This window comes from Bactrocera dorsalis, chromosome 2, assembly GCF_023373825.1.
Source record: "Bactrocera dorsalis isolate Fly_Bdor chromosome 2, ASM2337382v1, whole genome shotgun sequence".
Lineage (NCBI taxonomy): Eukaryota > Metazoa > Arthropoda > Insecta > Diptera > Tephritidae > Bactrocera > Bactrocera dorsalis.
The window spans coordinates 77391290-77410839 of NC_064304.1; the positions used below are offsets into that span (position 1 = coordinate 77391290).

At 37.4% G+C, this 19550-nt stretch overlaps 1 protein-coding gene across 1 annotated transcript in view; it reads right to left on the reverse strand.

Moving 5' to 3' along the window:
* The window catches only part of LOC105226962 (uncharacterized), a 131341-nt gene that overhangs the window by 57749 nt on the left and 54042 nt on the right, over window positions 1–19550 (reverse strand). Inside the window, exon 2 of the mRNA XM_049450239.1 lies at window positions 17924–18119. Within this exon, the coding sequence (XP_049306196.1) occupies window positions 17924–18119 (196 nt within the window). The remainder of the gene's footprint in view (window positions 1–17923; window positions 18120–19550) is intronic.

Sequence of the window (19550 nt, forward strand, 5' to 3'; positions counted from 1 at the left end):
CAAGTTCTATTCAATTTTAATTTTCAAGTCTATGAGTGACTCAGAATTAAAAAACCTCTTAGAAAGAATTATAAAACTACGGGTGACCAGTAAAATGGATTCAAATCAGGTAACCGCAGTGGTTCAAGCAGCCGTCTCAAGCGCTCTTGAACAACAAAGACAGACTTTCGAGGTTAACCTATCTGAGCTTCGATATTTCGACGAGGTTGAGAAAATATTAACTCTCCTCACGAATAAAACCATAATGACCCATAAGGGTCAAGTATCAGAATCAATTTGCGAAAAATATAGAGGGGACGCTTTAAGAGTTTTTATATCACGCCTTAAAAGACCTTTATGTGACATACTATTTGCCTCTCGCCCTAAAGACCTACCTAGCGCTCTGGCATTAGCCCAGGAGGTGGAGTCAAATAGGGAAAGGTACTTATTTGCTTCAAATTTCGCAACGTCTATTGAAGACCAATATAAACTAGAAATAAACAATAATTCGGAGAAAAAGATGCAACAGCAACAAAAAAATCCGCATTTTGCAAATAAACAGCACAGAAAAAATGATACTAGGACTAACAAGCAAGAACAAGTGACCCCCATGGACGTTGACTCATCGGTTTCAAGACTAAGACAAAAAGTAAATTGGCGTAGGGAACCATTACAGAGAGCCAACCAATACCAACAACAGAATCAAAGTAATAGTAGACAGGGTTATAGTTCAAATCAGCAGCAGGAAAAACGACAGGCAGATTCAGATAGGGTTACTGGACCAAAGATGCAACGCATTAATACCTTAAATCAAGAAAAGTTTAGTGAGGCAACTTATAATCAGGAAGCCGAAGATGAAGCTGAAGATCTTGAGGAGGAGCAATTGAATTTTTTAGGGGGAAGTCCCTACTCCCGTGGATTGAGCGAAAAGTAGGTTATCGAGGAAATAAAATTAAATTATTAGTGGACACAGGAGCTTCGAAAAATTATATCAAGCCAATACCTGAGCTAAAAAATATAATTCCAGCGTCCACACCATTTATAGTAAAGTCTTTGCACGGCAATAGTCCTGTAACACAAAAGTGTAGAATTAAGATGTTTGGCGTAACTGCAGATTTCTTTATACTACCAAATATAACAACATTCGACGGCATAATTGGGCTAGATTTGCTCAATCAGGTAAACGCCCAAATAGACCTCAGTACGGGTACAATAAAGCACGATTCTGGAACTGAGAAGCTCTTGTTACATGAATGTAAAAATGTAAACTTTGTCGACATAAAAAGTGAAGAAATTCCATCTTCAGTTGGTGAGCAATTTTGTGAAATTATCAAAAGAAGAAATAAGGCGTTTGCTGACCCTAACGAATCACTACCCTTCAACACTAATATAATTGTTACAATCAGAACAAAAACCGATGAACCGGTTTACTCGAGACTGTACCCATATCCTAAGGGTGTAGCCGACTTTGTAAACAAAGAAGTGGCTGAACTTCTCGTCAATGGTATCATTCGACCCTCAAGGTCCCCTTACAATAACCCAATTTGGGTCGTTGATAAGAAGGGAGTAGATCAAACGGGAAATAAGAAGAAACGTCTTGTGATGGATTTCAGGAAACTGAATGAAGTCACAGTCGAACATAAATACCCTCTGCCAAACGCAATGGTAATCTTGTTAAACTTAAGAGGTGCAAAATATTTTACCACCCTCGACCTTAAATCTGGGTTTCACCAGATCGAGTTCGTTCCTTTCTTGGATTGGCTAGCTACTATCGATGTTTCATTAAAGATTTTGCCAGCCTTGCAAAACCTCTGAATGATATGCTAAAGGGAGAAAATGGCAAAGCAAGTGCCACACAGTCCAAAAAAATTAAAATTCAACTAGCACCAGAAGGTATAGATGCATTTAATAAACTTAGAGAAATTCTGGCATCAGAAGATGTCACGTTAGCATATCCCGACTTCACTAAACCCTTCGACTTAACAACCGATGCATCCTCAAGGGGTTTGGGGGCCGTCCTTTCACAAGAAAAAAAACCCATTACCATGATCTCAAGAACACTTAGAGATAGAGAAGAGCATTTGACAACAAATGAAAGAGAACTCTTGGCGATCGTATGGGCTCTTAACACTTTGAGGAACTGCCTGTACGGTGTTAACCAGTTGAATATCTACACTGACCACCAGCCTCTGACGTTTGTAGTTTCTGATAAAAACCCGAACGCAAAAATCAAACGATGGAAGTCTCTAATAGAAAGCTTCAACGCAAAAATTTTCTATAAACCAGGAAAGGAAAACCATGTCGCTGACGCGTTGTCCAGACAGCAAATGAATATGGTAGGAATTGAAATGGAGGCAAGCTCCGACTGCGCCACCATGAACAGTGAAGAGTTACTGACCTACACTATAGAGACGGTAGATAAGCCCGTAAATTGCTATAGAAACCAGATAATTCTTCAAGAAAAAAGCAGACATGTAATTTCATTTTGCGATGTAGAGTCATTACTAAAAACGATGCAAGAAGTCATTAATGATGGCGTAGTTAACGCAATACATTGCAGCCTACCAGTGTTGGCAAAAATTCAACACCGACTGGTAGAACTTCACCCCAACGTAAGATTCCGTCATACCGAAAAGATGGTTACGGACATCTTCAGCGAAAGTGATCAACAAGAAATTATATTTGCTGAACACAACAGAGCTCATAGGGCAGCGCAAAAAAATGTAAAGCAGATCTTGACTGACTATTTTTTCCCGAAGATGAATAAAAAGGCAAGGGAAGTAGTAGCAAATTGCCGAATATGTTCAAAGTCTAAATACATTAGACATCCAAAGAAGCATGTTATTGCGTCAACACCGGTTCCTGGCGAAATATTACACGTCAATATTTTCTCCACGGACCAGAAATATTTTCTAACTTGCGTCGATAAGTTTTCTAAATTTGCTATAGTGCAGAAAATCGCGTCTAGAACCATCATAGACGTAAAAGCACCTGTACTACAGCTAATAAAAATGTTTCCAAACGTTAAAACTATATACTGTGACAACGAAAAGTCACTTAACTCAAATGCTATAAAATCAACTTTACTAAATTACAACAATGTGAAAATCGCCAACGCCCCTCCACTGCATAGCACCTCAAACGGGCAAGTGGAGCGTTTTCACAGTACCTTAACTGAAATAGCTAGGTGTCTAAAACTAGAAAGAAATCTCGATGACACTGTTGACTTGATTTTGCTTGCCACCATAGAATATAATAAGACAATTCATTCAATAACCCACGAAAAACCAATAGACATCCTTTATCCCAGCTCAGCTAACATTACGGAACTAGTTCGAAATCGTATCGAAAAAGCACAGGCCAGTGATCGCGAATACCATAATAAGGGTCGTCAGAATATGACGTGTAACGTTGGCGACAAGGTCCTAGTAAAAGTTAATCGAAGGCTAGGCAATAAACTCCCAACACTATTTACAGAAGAAGTAGTCGAACAGGACCTAGGCACCACCGTTCTTATAAAGGGGAGGACGGTCCGCAAAGACAACCTTCGTCCCCCTTATTAATCACTTTATTGCTTTAAGTCTTGTATTTTAAATTACAGGATAATATCGACATTCCTATTGACGACCACTTTAACACAAAAGCTAACTGACTACACCAACTCCAACTACATCCCAATTTTGGGACGCAATAGTATGGGAACATTACGGTTATTTGACGCACTTTACCAACTTGACACTATGTGCAACATTGAACGACGAGACGGTAGGATTTATGGACCTTTTCCCATTGACACACATGAAGAAAATAGTAGAAGCAGACATAAAATACATCGAGAATTTATTTCGAACCGTTGACATTCACCATCGACAGGCACGAAGCTTGAACTTTTTAGGTACTGCACTAAAAGTCGTCGCCGGCACCCCTGACTTTGACGATTTACAAAGACTACAACTAAGACAGGATATGCTCATTGACTCTAATAACAGACAGTACAAAATTAATACGCATGTTCAGCAAAAAATCTTGGAAATCACGCAAACAATAAACACAATTATAAACTCAACAAGAAAGGAAGCAATAGACACAGGTCATCTTTACGAAACAATACAATCACAATCTCAATAGCCCTAGCTAAGTTGAACCTAGTGAACCCAATAATGTTAGATAATAGTGATATCAATAATATTACCAATGAGCACTCGACTAACATAACCATAATAGAAATAATAGGAATGTCTTGCATTAAGGCTTTACAAAATAAGAATAATTTGTACTTTGTAGTTAAGTATCCAATCCCTCAAATTGTTTGTAAAAAATATAGTTTATTCGCCGTGCCTCACGAAGGACGAGTCCTACACTTTGGGGATACTAATACCGTCGCACAGTGGTGCCGCTTCATACAAGCCGCGGCAAAAAATAGAAGGAATCGAGGTAGGGCTTTGAAATTTGGCACACATCTCTCATATTGCCAAATTAGATGAAAAAAAAAATTTTGTTAAAATCCGCCCACAACCACGCCCACCTCCCATATAACACAAAAATCAAAAATCATCCTACAGTAACAAAATTTTCTACAGTGTAATATTTTGTAAATATAAGCTTGTCCAGATAAAATAAAGCAAATCCACCCACAATTACGCCCATCTCCCATATAAATAATATAATCACAAAAGTTGCATTTTCGCTGTTATCAGGTACAGTTGCAGTAGATTAAAATGCTAATTACTCATGAGTTGGCAGCTCATTGCAGCTGATTTTTTTCTCTAGATTAAGGAGATTTTAAAGTTTATTTTGTGTAAGTGGCTAACCTGCGCGCTCCTGCGCACAATAGTTATATTCTGTTGAAGTTGTGAAATATATGATTTTTTTGTACCATGAAAAAACATCATTTTAAAAAAAATTTTGAAAAAGAAAGTATACATTTGATGATGTAAATCACATCTATAATATTGGTTTTAATAAATAAAAACTTTACAATTGATATTTTATGGTTAACTTTTGAGTTTTAACCTTTGCAATATTAATCACATTTTTCTGAGTAACTTTGCGTTGATACTTTGTTGGACTTTGAAGCTCTCCCAACAAAAAACCATTGAATATATCAAGCCCAAGTTTTCGGATAATGATATTTGATTAGTTCTTGGCTTAAATTGAAAAGATGGTACAAATTTGGAGTGATGAAAAAAATCCTTTTTTTCCGCTCTGGCACCACTGTGCGTCGCTGAGTGCGGAAACGAAGCGTATGCTGTTAAATGTGAAAAATCAACTTTTTGCAAGAAGCAAACAACCCCTACTTGTTGTCAGCAACTATTCACAGGTGCTGTAGCAAATTGTTCAACTACTATCAATCATGATAAGGGCATCAAAGAAATCGATGACGGCATTGTCATGTCATGTCATGCCACAGCAACGATAGAGGTTGAAAAAGGTGATAGCAGAACCGTCGGCGGTACTTACCTTTTGACTTTCGATCAGTCAGTAAAGGTAAATGGGACCGAGTATCACAATCGAATCATACTCCTACTCGTACTCCTGGCACTCCAACGGCTCAAAGAGTCAATCTTTTAGGACATATAGAGACATTGAGATTGAACTATCTTCATGAAATGAATGCGGAAAATATCAACCATATTGGCGCTCTTCGAGGAGAAGTCAACTCAACAACATTGCTTTTTATAGTAACGATAGCATCAATCTTTATCCTAGTAATCTTGCGACTCGCTCTAAGCAAATATAAAAAACACACCGCGAAAAAGGCAATGAATGTCTTAGTAAGAGAGGTCACCGAGAGAATCGTGGACGATTCCCACTTAGGAAGGGAGGAGTTATCTCGAAACGCAAACCACAAAAATACCAAGTCAGCATTGTCTGCCTAACATCCGTTTCAGGCAATGCTGAACATTAACACCACCCCAATCCATGACCAACGGCCCGAGTTATGATCCAACGACAAGCAACAACAAACGATACTCACAAGCTACCGTAGCCGTGGGATCCGCTAGCGCAGCACAAATATAGCGCAAACAAACAACGACTCACACTACACGCAAGTCGGCGTAATCGTGGGATTCGCTGACACTGCATCTGACAAAACATAGCAACGACAGCGACGACGGCAGCGACGACAGCAGCGGCAGTGAGGACGGTTTAGGCTTAGACTTAAGAGTAAGAATGTTTTAGAGTTTAGTTCTGATCGTGCCTGAATAAAGCGCACTAGTGCTTAAAAATAATTTGTATGCGATGTCAACAGGTTGCGTTGGAACTTGTTTAATTTTTACTTCCAACCTATTTTTCCGGATTTGGTAGAATTTGAATTGACATTGGTTTATTATGTTTATACAATTTTCCCATTACTTTAATATCGCAATTTTCAAATCGTATTAAATAATTACCATTTATGGTAAAGTTATTTGAACTACAATCGTGATTAACTGTTTCATTTATTGCATTAATTATATATATATATGATTTGAGTCTAATTCAATGACATTGGTTTTATTATTCATTACATAATTGCAGTGCAATCTTCCTTTAAAAATATTTTCAATGCAATTGTCTTCATATAGCTGTAAATTTTCCTTAAATTTTGTTTTCTTATAAGCAATATCATTAATTGACAATACCTCGTTTTATATAATAAAAATTTCCATTTGTTTTGCATTTGGTATTGGTTGTATATGGATTATTTGATATTTTTCTTTACCAAATCGAGGTAACTTTACTAGTATTACAATATTTTCATCTTTTGCAACTATTACAATTTTTCTTTCTTGAAGTTTCTCAAAAGTTACATTATAATTTGTTATATCTTCATCTGTAATAATATCTCTACTTAACAAACTTTTGGCTAGTCATAATGATTTCTTTTATTCTAATTACATTTGTTTCAATGTACATTAAATTTTCTAATAATTTATTGTCCCATTTTTCTTTCGATACAGCTTTAAGTTCTGAGTTGATACTCTTCATGTTTTCAATTAATTCTTTATAATGGCTGTTTAAACTATTAGTTATAGTTTCTATTTTATTGCCAAATTTTTCGTTAATATTTTGTTGTTTATTAATTTGTTCAATTGCATTATGTGCATTTTGAGTATTAACATTTAATTTGCCTTCAATTTCTACACGATCTTCTTCGTCCATAGTTCCATAGATATATTTGAGTCCTGTTCCCAAAAAGTTAAATTATCCCCTCTTTTGCCTTTGGTGATGTGGAGTTAAAAAGTATCTATTTGAATTCTAATGTGCTTGAGTTTAGCAATAAGTAAAGGGTTAGGATTTTCTTCTTTCAAAATTAATTTTTCCAAATTATTTACTTGACTTTTGTACATTGTTACTAAGTATGATATTCTGTCATATCTTTCGATTAATTTGATTTCATTTAATTTTAGTAGCGAGTAGCCGTTACCATGGTTCAAGTCTACTATTTCTATCTGGGCTGCGATTAGAGGTATTGCCAAAAAGAGTATCATAATCTTCATCATTATGTCTTATCTATAAAATTTAAGATTTTATGTTATCTTTGTGTATAATTCTATTTTTTTCTTGAATCATAACCTTATTTCCTAAATCTTGCTTAACTTTTTGTTTCCTATATCTAGGTTTTATTTTCCCTTGAAATTTATTTCCTTTTTCGTATATCGTTTGATTTTCATTGAATGATCTTAATTTACGGCCTTTATTTCTGTATTTGAGCATCTGACTTTGAACTAATTTTAATTTTTCGGTTAAATCATTGTACTTGATTTTATTGTATAATATTTCAAAAGGCTTTCTTTCCGTTACAGAATGAATAGTTTGATTATATGATTGAGCCGCGCGTATTATAACTTCAACATCATTTATTTCCATTCCATTTCCTCTTATAGGCATTTTGCAATTTCAATTATTGATGAGTGAATTCTTTCTATTTGTCCGTTCGTTGTTGAATGTCTAGGGTCGCAATAATTCATTTTAATTTTCATTCTATCTGCGAAGGATTTGAATTGAGTTGAGCTGAATCCTGGCTCATTATCGCATGTAATCATTTTTACTTCTGGGAAACTTTGAAGGGCTTCTAATACTTTTTCTGACAAATTAATTTTGTCTTCGATATGTTTAACTATTAAAAATTTGCAATGTGCATCCATTACAGTAAGGAATTTTAAATTTGATGTAAAAAATATATCAATATGTAATTGTTCTCCCTCTTTTTCCGGAATTGGAGCCTCTCCAATCGGTACCCGTATAGGGTGTCTATCGTATTTATTTTTGTTGCAGATTTCACAATTCCTTACAAATTGTTGAAATTGTTTCTTCATTAGCGGCCAGTAGTAATCTTTAGAAATTTGTTTTAAATTTTCTTTATAACAACTGTGCGCTCTTGTATGTGTTTGTCTAATTATTTTTTCCTGATCATCTTCGTTAGTTATATCAATAGCTATTGTATCCGTTTCTTTGCAATTCTGTTTCGCAAAACTTCATGTAATTCTTCTAATGTGCAATTTACCCCAGTTAAAAGGTTTTTATCTACTCTTTCTGAAATGATTTGTTTTAAAAATTCTAAATCTTTATACCGTATGTGGTGCCTGTAGGTAAAGGGTGATTTTTTAAGAGCTTGATAACTTTTTTTTAAAAAAAACGCATAAAATTTGCAAAATCTCATCGGTTCTTTATTTGAAACGTTAGATTGGTTCATGACATTTACTTTTTGAAGATAATTTCATTTAAATGTTGACCGCGGCTGCGTCTTAGGTGGTCCATTCGGAAAGTCCAATTTTGGGCAACTTTTTCGAGCATTTCGGCCGGAATAGCCCGAATTTCTTCGGAAATGTTGTCTTCCAAAGCTGGAATAGTTGCTGGCTTATTTCTGTAGACTTTAGACTTGACGTAGCCCCACAAAAAATAGTCTAAAGGCGTTAAATCGCATGATCTTGGTGGCCAACTTACGGGTCCATTTCTTGAGATGAATTGTTGTCCGAAGTTTTCCCTCAAAATGGCCATAGAATCGCGAGCTGTGTGGCATGTAGCGCCATCTTGTTGAAACCACATGTCAACCAAGTTCAGTTCTTCCATTTTTGGCAACAAAAAGTTTGTTAGCATCGAACGATAGCGATCGCCATTCACCGTAACGTTGCGTCCAACAGCATCTTTGAAAAAATACGGTCCAATGATTCCACCAGCGTACAAACCACACCAAACAGTGCATTTTTCGGGATGCATGGGCAGTTCTTGAACGGCTTCTGGTTGCTCTTCACCCCAAATGCGGCAATTTTGCTTATTTACGTAGCCATTCAACCAGAAATGAGCCCCATCGCTGAACAAAATTTGTCGATAAAAAAGCGGATTTTCACATTTCGAACCGAACACTGATTTTGGTAATAAAATTCAATGATTTGCAAGCGTTGCTCGTTAGTAAGTCTATTCATGATGAAATGTCAAAGCATACTGAGCATCTTTCTCTTTGACACCATGTCTGAAATCCCACGTGATCTGTCAAATACTAATGCATGAAAATCCTAACCTCAAAAAAATCACCCGTTATTAAAAGTTTTTGTTCTAAAATGTTCGTTACCGTTTGATTTGCTCAGTACAATTTGTTGTGGGAAAAAGTTTAGGGTTTTATTTAAGGTTTTTATGTGAAAAATATCTAAGCTTGGTGCTGAATGCATTGTTTCAGTGATGTTATCTTCATCGCTTCCTTCAATATTTTCATTATTATTTTCTTCTAAAATATTATTATTCAAAAACTGTCTGGATAATGCATCTGCTACACAATTAGTATTTCCAGATTTATAAATTATTTTTGGGGCATATTCTTCTATAAGTGCATGCCAGCGCTTCATCTTAGCATTTGGATTTCTCGGTGATACAGCGAGTAAGGGGTTGATGGTCCGTGTGAATTTCCAAATCTTCTTCTTCTTCTTTACTGGCGTAGACACCGCTTACGCGATTATAGCCGAGTCAACAACAGCGCGCCAGTCGTTTCTTCTCTTCGCTACGTGGCGCCAATTGGATATTCCAAGCGAGGCCAGGTCCTTCTCCACTTGGTTCTTCCAACGGAGTGGAGGTCTTCCTCTTCCTCTGCTTCCCGCGGCGGGTACTGCGTCGAATACTTTCAGAGCTGGAATATTTTCATCCATCCGGACAACATGACCTAGCCAGCGTAGCCGCTGTCTTCTAATTCGCTGAACTATGTCAATGTCGTCGTATATCTCGTACAGCTCATCGTTCCATCGAATGCGATATTCGCCGTGGCCAACGCGCAAAGGACCATAAATCTTTCGCAGAATTTTTCTCTCGAAAAGTCGCAACGTCGACTCATCGGTTGTTGTCATCGTCCAAGCCTCTGCACCATATAGCAGGACGGGAATTATGAGCGACTTATAGAGTTTGGTTTTTGTTCGTCGAGAGAGGACTCTACTTTTCAATTGCCTACTCAGTCCGAAGTAGCACCTGTTGGCAAGAGTAATCCTGCGTTGGATTTCCAGGCTGACATTGTTGGTGGTGTTTACGCTGGTTCCAAGATAGACGAAATTATCTACAACTTCAAAGTTATGATTGTCAACAGTGACGTGAGATCCAAGTCGCGAGTGCGACGACTGTTTGTTCACGGCCAGACCCATTTGCGTTGCTTCCTTGTTCAGTCTGGAGAAAGCAGAACTAACGGCGCGGGTGTTGAGACCGATGATATCAATATCATCGGCATACGCCAGCAGCTGTACACTCTTATAAAAGATTGTACCTGCTCGATTCAGTTCTGCAGCTCTAATAATTTTCTACAACAGCAGATTGAAAAAGTCGCACGATAGGGAGTCGCCTTGTCTAAAACCTCGTTTGGTATCGAACGGCTCGGAGAGGTCCTTCCCGATCCTGACGGAGCTTTTCGTGTAGCTCAACGTCAGTTTACACAGCCGTATTAGTTTTGCGGGGATACCAAACTCAGACATCGCGGCATAAAGGGAGCTCCTTTTCGTGCTGTCGAAAGCAGCTTTGAAATCGACGAATAGGTGGTGAGTGTCGATTCTCCTTTCACGGGTCTTTTCCAAGATTTGGCGCATTGTGAACATCTGGTCGGTTGTTGATTTACCAGGTCTGAAGCCACACTGATAAGGTCCAATCAGTATGTTGACGGTGGGCTTTAATCGTTCACACAATACGCTCGATAGAACCTTGTACGCGATGTTGAGGAGGCTAATCCCACGGTAGTTGGCGCAGATTGTGGGGTCTCCTTTTTTATGGATTGGGCATAGCACACTTAAATTCCAATCGTTGGGCATGCTTTCATCCGACCATATTTTGCAAAGAAGCTGATGCATGCTCCTTATCAGTTCTTCGCCGCCGTGTTTGAATAGCTCGGCCGGCAATCCGTCGGCCCGTGCCGCTTTGTTGTTCTTCAGGCGGGCAATTGCTATTCGAACTTCTTCATGGCCGGGTAATGGAACGTCTGCTCCATCGTCATCGATTGGGGAATCGGGTTCGCCTTCTCCTGGTGTTATGTGTTCACTGCCATTCAGCAGGCTGGAGAAGTGTTCCCTCCATAATCTAAGTATGCTCTGGGCATCGGTGGCTTGATCACCTTTGGGGGTTCTACAGGAGTATGCTCCGGTCTTGAAACCTTCTGTAAGCCGCCGCATTTTTTTCGTAGAAATTTCGAGCATTACCCCTATCGGCCAGCTTATCAAGCTGCTCGTACTCACGCATTTCGGCCTCTTTCTTCTTCTGTCTACAAATGCGTCTCGCTTCCTTCTTCAACTCTCGGTATCTATCCCATCCCGCACGTGTTGTGGTCGATCGTAACGTTGCAAGGTAGGCAGCCTGTTTTCTCTCCGCTGCGACACGGCACTCCTCGTCGTACCAGCTGTTCTTTTGCACTTTCCGAAAACCAATGGTTTCGGTTGCAGCTATACGTAAGGAGTTTGAAATGCCGTCCCACAGTTCCCTTATACCGAGTTGTTGACGAGTGCTCTCAGAGAACAGGAGTGCAAGCCGAGTTGAAAATCATTCGGCTGTCTGTTGTGATTGCAGCTTCTCGACGTCGAACCTTCCTTGTGTTTGTTGGCATGCGTTTTTTGCTGCACAGAGGCGGTTGCGAATTTTGGCTGCAAAAATATAGTGTTCCGAGCCGATGTTAGGACCTCGGAGCGCACTCACATCTAAAACACTGGACACGTGTCTTCCGTCTATCACAACATGATCGATCTGGTTGGTGGTTTTTCGATCCGGAGACAGCCAGGTAGCTTGATGTATCTTCTTATGCTGGAATCTAGTACTACAGATAACCATATTTCGGGCCCCGGCGAAGTCGATCAGCCTCAACCCATTTGGGGATGTTTCCTTGTGGAGGCTGAATTTACCGACCGTAATTCCAAATATACCTTCTTTGCCCACCCTGGCGTTGAAGTCGTCAAGCACGATTTTGACATCGTGGCGGGGGCATCTCTCATAAGTGGGCTCCAAGCACTCATAAAAAGCATCTTTGGTCACATCGTCCTTCTCTTCTGTCGGGGCGTGGGCGCAAATCAGCGATATGTTGAAGAACCTCGCTTTGATCCGGATTGTGGGTAGACGTTCATTCTCCGGAGTGAATGATAGTACTCGGCGACGGAGTCTCTCCCACCACGAATCCAACACCAAACTTGCGCTCCTTTATATGGCCACTGTAGTAAATGTCACAAGGACCTACTCGTCTCTGTCCTTGTCCCGTCCATCGCATTTCTTGGACGGCGGTGATGTCAGCCTTTATCTTTACGAGCCTTTATCTTTACGAGGACACCTACCAGCTGGGCAGCGGCACCTTCCCAATTAAGGGACCGGACATTCCAGGTGCATGCCCTCAAATCATAGTCCTTATTTCGTTTGCCATGGTCGTCATCAAAAGGGGGGTCTCTCATCCGAGGCTGTTGGTGTTTTTTCATTGGGGGTGTTTTTTTACGTGGCGGGTCCCAAACCCAGCGCACAACCCTATGCAGGGGATTTTTCGCCTTCTCACTTTAGCTCGCCTTCAAACGGATGTTCTTAGGCTACCCAGAGGATACTTGGTCAAAGACCGGAAGTCGTGAGCTGCTTGAGTCATATGTAAAAGAATCGTTTCTGGCCACTCCCAAGTGAATGGCGATCAGAGAACTTTCCTCACTTGCGAGAACTTCTACACATGACTCCATCCTCCAAATCAGCAACTCCATGTAAGTAATTTCTTAAGTTTTTCAATGCCCAGACAATGGCATATAACTGTTTTTCATTTGTAGCATAATTTTTTTCCGTTGAGTTTAATGTTTTGGATATATAGGTTATTGGTTTTTGGTCTTGTGACAGGACGGCTCCTCTTGCATCGTTTGATGCGTCAGTAGTTAATATAAATTTTTTGTTAAAATCTGGTTGAGTGAGTTCAACCTGTTGCATTAATTCATTTTTTAATCTCGCCGCTGCTTTCAAGGCTTCATCATCTAATTCTATGACTTTTTTTGATGGGTTTGAGATATTCTACCATTTTCTCTTTGCAAATACTTAGTTAATGGTTTAGTAAGTTACCCAGTCATTCCCAAAAAACTTCTTAACTGTCGTAAAGTTTTTGGTGTAGGGTATTCTTTAATAGTTTCTACTTTCTTTTGATCTGTCATAATTATATTATGGGCAACCTTGTATCCCAAAAATTCAACACTGGTCTTGAAAAACTCGGATTTTTATAGTGAAATTTTCATATGAGCTTCATGCAAGGTATTTATTATTTTCTCTAAATGATCATAGTGTTCGTCAGCATTGCTAGAATATACGATGATATCGTCAATGTAAACATGACAAAATTTCCCTACGTATTGGCGAAGTATATTGTCCATGGCTCTTTGAAAAATTGAAGGTGCGTTTTTTAATCCGAAAGGCATTCTGACATATTCATACTTGCCGTTTTTAATTTGAAAATGCAGTTTTCTCTATGTCTTTCTCTTTTATTGGTATCTGATGGAAGCCCGATTCAAGATCTAAAGTAGAAAAAATTTTAGCTTTCCCCAAGTTTGCCAATATGACATTGCAGTCCGGAATAGGATATCTGTCAGTTATTGTATTTTCATTTAATTTTTTATAGTCGATCACCATTCTCATTTTGGGTGATCCATCTTCGTTAGTTCCCTTTTTGGGCACCTTTACTTTCCCTAATTATGTTTGCTTTTAACATTTTCTTAACTTCCATATTCACAAATGCATTCGCAGAAATGCAATTGTTTGCTATATACTGGTGCATTTGTGATTGTTCTTATTTCGGCCTTAACATCAGTTCTAAACGGTAAATTTGTATTTATGTTACCGTGGATTTTTTAAGATTTTATGTTTTATTTTTCTTATTTTTTTCTGCATTTGAATTTTCATCTTTTATATTATTTATTTGTCCTAATTCTGTTTCACTGAGTGTATAGAATTTCTCTTCATTTTTACAATTATTTCTTAGAAATGTGTTATTTTTTAAATTTAGTTGTATTCCTGCTTTACTGAGGAAATTCATCCCTATAAGCATATCGCTTTGCAAATTGTTAATTTCATAAAATCGTGTCGGGTAACCATAAATGTGTGCATTGTAATAGTGAGTAATCAACGTAAAGCCATTTATTGTTTTTACACGTTTTACAATTTCCAACCTTTGTCTATTAGGTAAAATATTCGGTGTGCAATAGCAATTTGTTGCCCCTGTATCTATTAGAACTTTTAATTCTTTATTTGTTCCTCGTAATTGTCTGAATATATAGGGAAGGGTGTTGCTTCGTCTAAAATAGCACTTTCTTGGATATTATTGATTCTTTGATGTTTTTGCGGAATCTGATGACAATTAAGAGATTCATGATTTCGCTTAGAAATTCTATTGTGGTTATTATTACTATTTTGAAAAAATTGTTGTCTATACGGATTTAAATTAGTTGATTGTCTAAACTGGGCGAAAGTATCTATTTCCATGGGTGTTGGTTTAGATTGATTTTGCAATCCGAATGATCTGTTATTATAGTTATTGTTAAATTGCTGAGGTCTTTGATTAAATCTCAAATTATTAGGATATGGTTATTATTATTATATTGCCTGAAGGTGGGCTTGTTATTAGATAATAATTTCCGAATTATTACCATATGTCATTATAGTTTTGTTAATCATTAAAGTTAATTGAGAATTCACTGTATTATAATGGTCAATTAAGTTCATATTCATTTGCCTTATTAAGTTTAATTCCTGTTCAAGGATATGCAGGGGTCTCTTGTCTGCATAAGCGAAATCTAACCGGCTAATTATTGCGTCAAAATTGAGGACCGTACCGTGATTGGTTAAAGTATCGTTTGCTTCACCAATTATTTTATTTCTTAAAATTGTTTGGGAGGCATAATATCTCCGACTCTCGTACAATATCATAGTATTAGTAGCGGCTTCCCACCAACTTACGAAACCTTTCCCATTAAATTCGGGAAGCGATCTTATTATATCTAATGTTTCGTCACATCTTACTGTTATATCTATGGATTGTGGCTCGAATTCGACCACATTATGAACATCTGTTAAATTTCTAACTTGTAATTTTAAATTTTCTATTTCTCTTTTCAAATTCATTGTATGTACCGAAATTAGTCGAGCTAATGCATCATCTGAACTTGTAGCCATTTTCACTTTCTAATTTTTTTTGTTTCAAAAATTTTAAAATATTTATACAAATTTATATTTATTTCTTTTTAAATTTTTTGTTTGGCACTTAAAATTATTATATTAAAAAATATATATTTGCTTTTGTTTTTCACAATTTTATGTTACCGTATTCACAAATTCACAAATATATACTATATGCATATAAGCTTAGAGTTAATATTACTTCTAACAGTTTGAAAACGATTTCAGCCGAGGCACATTAAATATTTTATCATTACAGTTTAAACATGTATATATTAGGGTGTGTCATTCTGAGGCAACCTTTTTTTTCAACTGAAAAACAAGCTCAAAATTTTCGAAAATGTGTAAAAAAAAGTCACTCAAAAGATGAGCTCTTAGTATTAATATTAAGAGGTGGCTATTTCAAATTTTCTGTTTTCCATATAAATTACATGGAAAAAAAATCATTTTTTTTTTGTGGTGGTTATTGTGCGGAGGTTTTAATGTGCACGCGACGGCGGCCAGTAGGGATGGTAAAATCGATTCCGGTTCTACTCGAGAATGGAGTTTTCTCGTAAAATAATCGATTTTTCGAATGTCAAGAACCGATTCCTAATCCACTTCGACTACTGAAAATCGATTATTTAACGAGAAAACTCGATTCTCGAGTAGAATCGGAATCGAGTTTACCATCCATATAAAATAACAAACGTTAACATTTTAAGTACGATTTAAGGTCGGGAATACGAAGGGAAGGAGCGTGCCTTAATTTTTAAGGGTTAAGAATGGTTTTATCTCGATTTCCGGCGAAACTACGAGTTCTGTAGAAAAAAGTTACATGGCAGTGTCTATACAGATTTCTTTAATTTAACTTTAAAATGTGTGTAAAAAATTCAAATACAAGGTGCATTCCAAATTAAACAGGACTTAAAAAAAAAAAGGTTTTCGGCAAAAACAAATTATTTTTATTCAAAATAGTCTCCTTCTGCTTCAATACAGCTTTTTGCACGGTCCAAAAGCATGTCGAACGAGTGTTTTATCTAGTTGGCCGGTATGACCGCCAGTATGCCAGTGCAAGCCTTTTGAATGGCCTCTACGTCTGCATAACGCTTTCCTTTCATGGGCAAATGCATTTTTTCCGAAAAGGAAGAAGTCGCACGGTGCCATATCAGGTGAATACACGGGGTGGCCAATGGTTAAAATGTGATTTTTTGGTCAAATAATCGGTCACAAGCGTCGATGGAATGTTGGATTCTGAGCAATTTTTGATAGTCAGTTAATTTGTGCGGAACAAACCGTGTACACACCTTTCGTAAGCCCAAATATTCGGTCAGAATGCGATAAATCGATGTTTTGGAGACGTTCAATTCCATTTCCATGAATTTCAAAGATCATTTCGGCTGATTTTTGAGGAATTCATGCACAGTTTCGATCGAATTTCCGGTGATCACGGTTCAAGTTAGACGAAATTATCTACGACTTCGAAGTTATGACTGTCAACAGTGACGTGGGAGCCTAGTCGCCAGTGCGATGACTGTTTGTTTGATGTCAGGAGATATTTCGTTTTGCCTTCGTTCACCACCAAACCCATTTGCTTCGCTTTTTCATCCATTCTGGAGAAAGCAGAACTAACGGCGCGGTTGATATCAATGATATCAATATCATCGACGTACGCCGGCAACTGTACACTCTTACAAAAGATTGTACCTGCTCTGTGACTCGAATTATTTTTTCCAGCAGTAGATTGAAGAAGTCGAACGATAGGGAGTACCTTATTCGAATCGAACTGTTCGGAGAGGTCTTTCCCGATCTTGAAGGAGCTTTTGGTATTGCTTAACGTCAGTTTACACATTCATATTAGTTTTGTGGGAATAGCAAATCTGTATGCAGCTTTAAATTGACGAAGAAGTGGTGTGCCTCGGTCCTCTTTTCATCGGCCTTTTCCAAGATATCACGTATTTTTGATTTTCCATCAAACAAACTGTCGTTGTTTTCGCGACTTGGTTTTCACGTCACTGTTAACAGTCATAATTTTGAAGTCGTAGATAATTTCCTCTATCTTGGAAACAGCAGCGAACACAGATCAATCGAATAGTCGATTGAACAGTGAGCTATATTTCTGATATAAAGCCGGTTAAAGAAATTAAAACAAGATATAAAACGATGCATAGTTAATGTAAATAAGATTTAAAAAACATTATCCATCGGTTCATAATATCGCCTAGTGAGGAAAATTGAGATCATTGCAAAATTTTCTTGCAGAAAAATTTTTCTAATACTATAATATTTCAAATATATTTCCGTTTATGCTAGAGTATCTTCAGATGAAATTATTTAAAATTATACATACCAAGGAAATTGTCTCTGTTATGTCCGGTAGATTTAAATGTTCGATCTTTATATTATGCAAATGATTTAAAATCATTGGGATTACCACATCCACCTCTGCGTTAATGTTGGTCCATTGAGGATTAACTTTTACCTCGTCCTCTTCATTCGATTGAGACAATTCAAGAGAAAGTTTGGAGGAGTTTATATGACTTTGTCTGTGTAGGAAAAGAAAAAGAGAACACAAAGAAATTATCTTTTTTCATGTATTATCCGTATTCTTTCACTATTATAGTTTCACTGCATATAGTTTCCTACTTATAACAATTGTATCTAACACGTAAAACATGCATTCCTTGGTACTCTGAGAGAAATAGAGATGTATGAAATCAGATTACTAAAACTCAGATTAAATCACAAATTCAATTAAAAACAGAAGATCACAAAGAGAATTGGCACTTGTGGTTTAAGCATTTTGAAAAATAGATTTTTCCAGACAATAGAAATTTCTTAATTCGGATCCTCTACCCCAATTTAGCTTTTGTCGAAACTAAGTTTTGACCTCATAAGGAAGTGGTCTTGTAGGTAGGTTTTATAACATGTGAAGTAAAAATACATTTTGAAAAAAAAAAAATAAAAAATAAAATTGTAAATAAAACGCAAAATATTAAATTGTTCATCAATATTTGTTTTGACGCCTTCAAAGTAATCCTCACCAAATGTAATACACTTATGACAACCATTTTTACAGTTCTTAATACACTTTTCATAAGCACTTTTTGAGATGGCCTTCAGCTACTTTGGCGAATTTTGTTTTATCTCTTCGGTCAACTGAGAACGGGCGACAATTGGAGTTTGGGGAACAAGAAAAAATCACACGCAGCCAAATCTGCTGAATATGGTGGCTGATCGATGGTAGTCATTGCCTTTTTGACTTTAAACGCGTTTCATACCCAAAATATCCACCAAAGTCATTTGAACGGACTCGGGAGAGATGTGGAGCTCTCTTGCCATCTCTCTAACACTTGCCTGAAGATTTCAACTGTCTTTGAAGGCTTCGTATCAACCGTAGGCTTGTGTTTTTGATAAAACTGAATCACTGTAAGCCTTTTCCAAAATTCCCAACGATTCCGCACACGAAATTCGGTTAGAATTATATAATTTGACACAAATTCTTTGTTCGATATTTTTATCCATTATAAAAATCACAACGCACTACTGAAGTGTACCGCCATAAGCAGCTGCTATAAACAACATGTTTGATCAACAAATTGCGCTCATTCACAAGTTTCAATGTAGTCCAGGCACTTAGAAGTCGTGTTTGCTCCATCCAGATAACAAGTAATGTCATGAGGATACTTCACAGCAACGGTTGACGCCGTTTAAGCGCAATCCGAAGGAGTTTATGTGTAGTCTTGTAATTGTAGACGAAATATTGTTCCACAGTGGACTTCACCCAACGAACTTGTTACGAAGGAGGCGAAGACTAACAGTCAACTCGAGCGCTTCCATTTCTCAAACTTTGCGGGGCATTGCAATTAGTTGCAGAAAACATTTGTCACTGTCAAGGAATTATTTGTAGAGAATGATCTCAAATACGCCGTTGGGTAGCGATTCTTAAAATTTACCTTTAACTAATTCATCTTCAG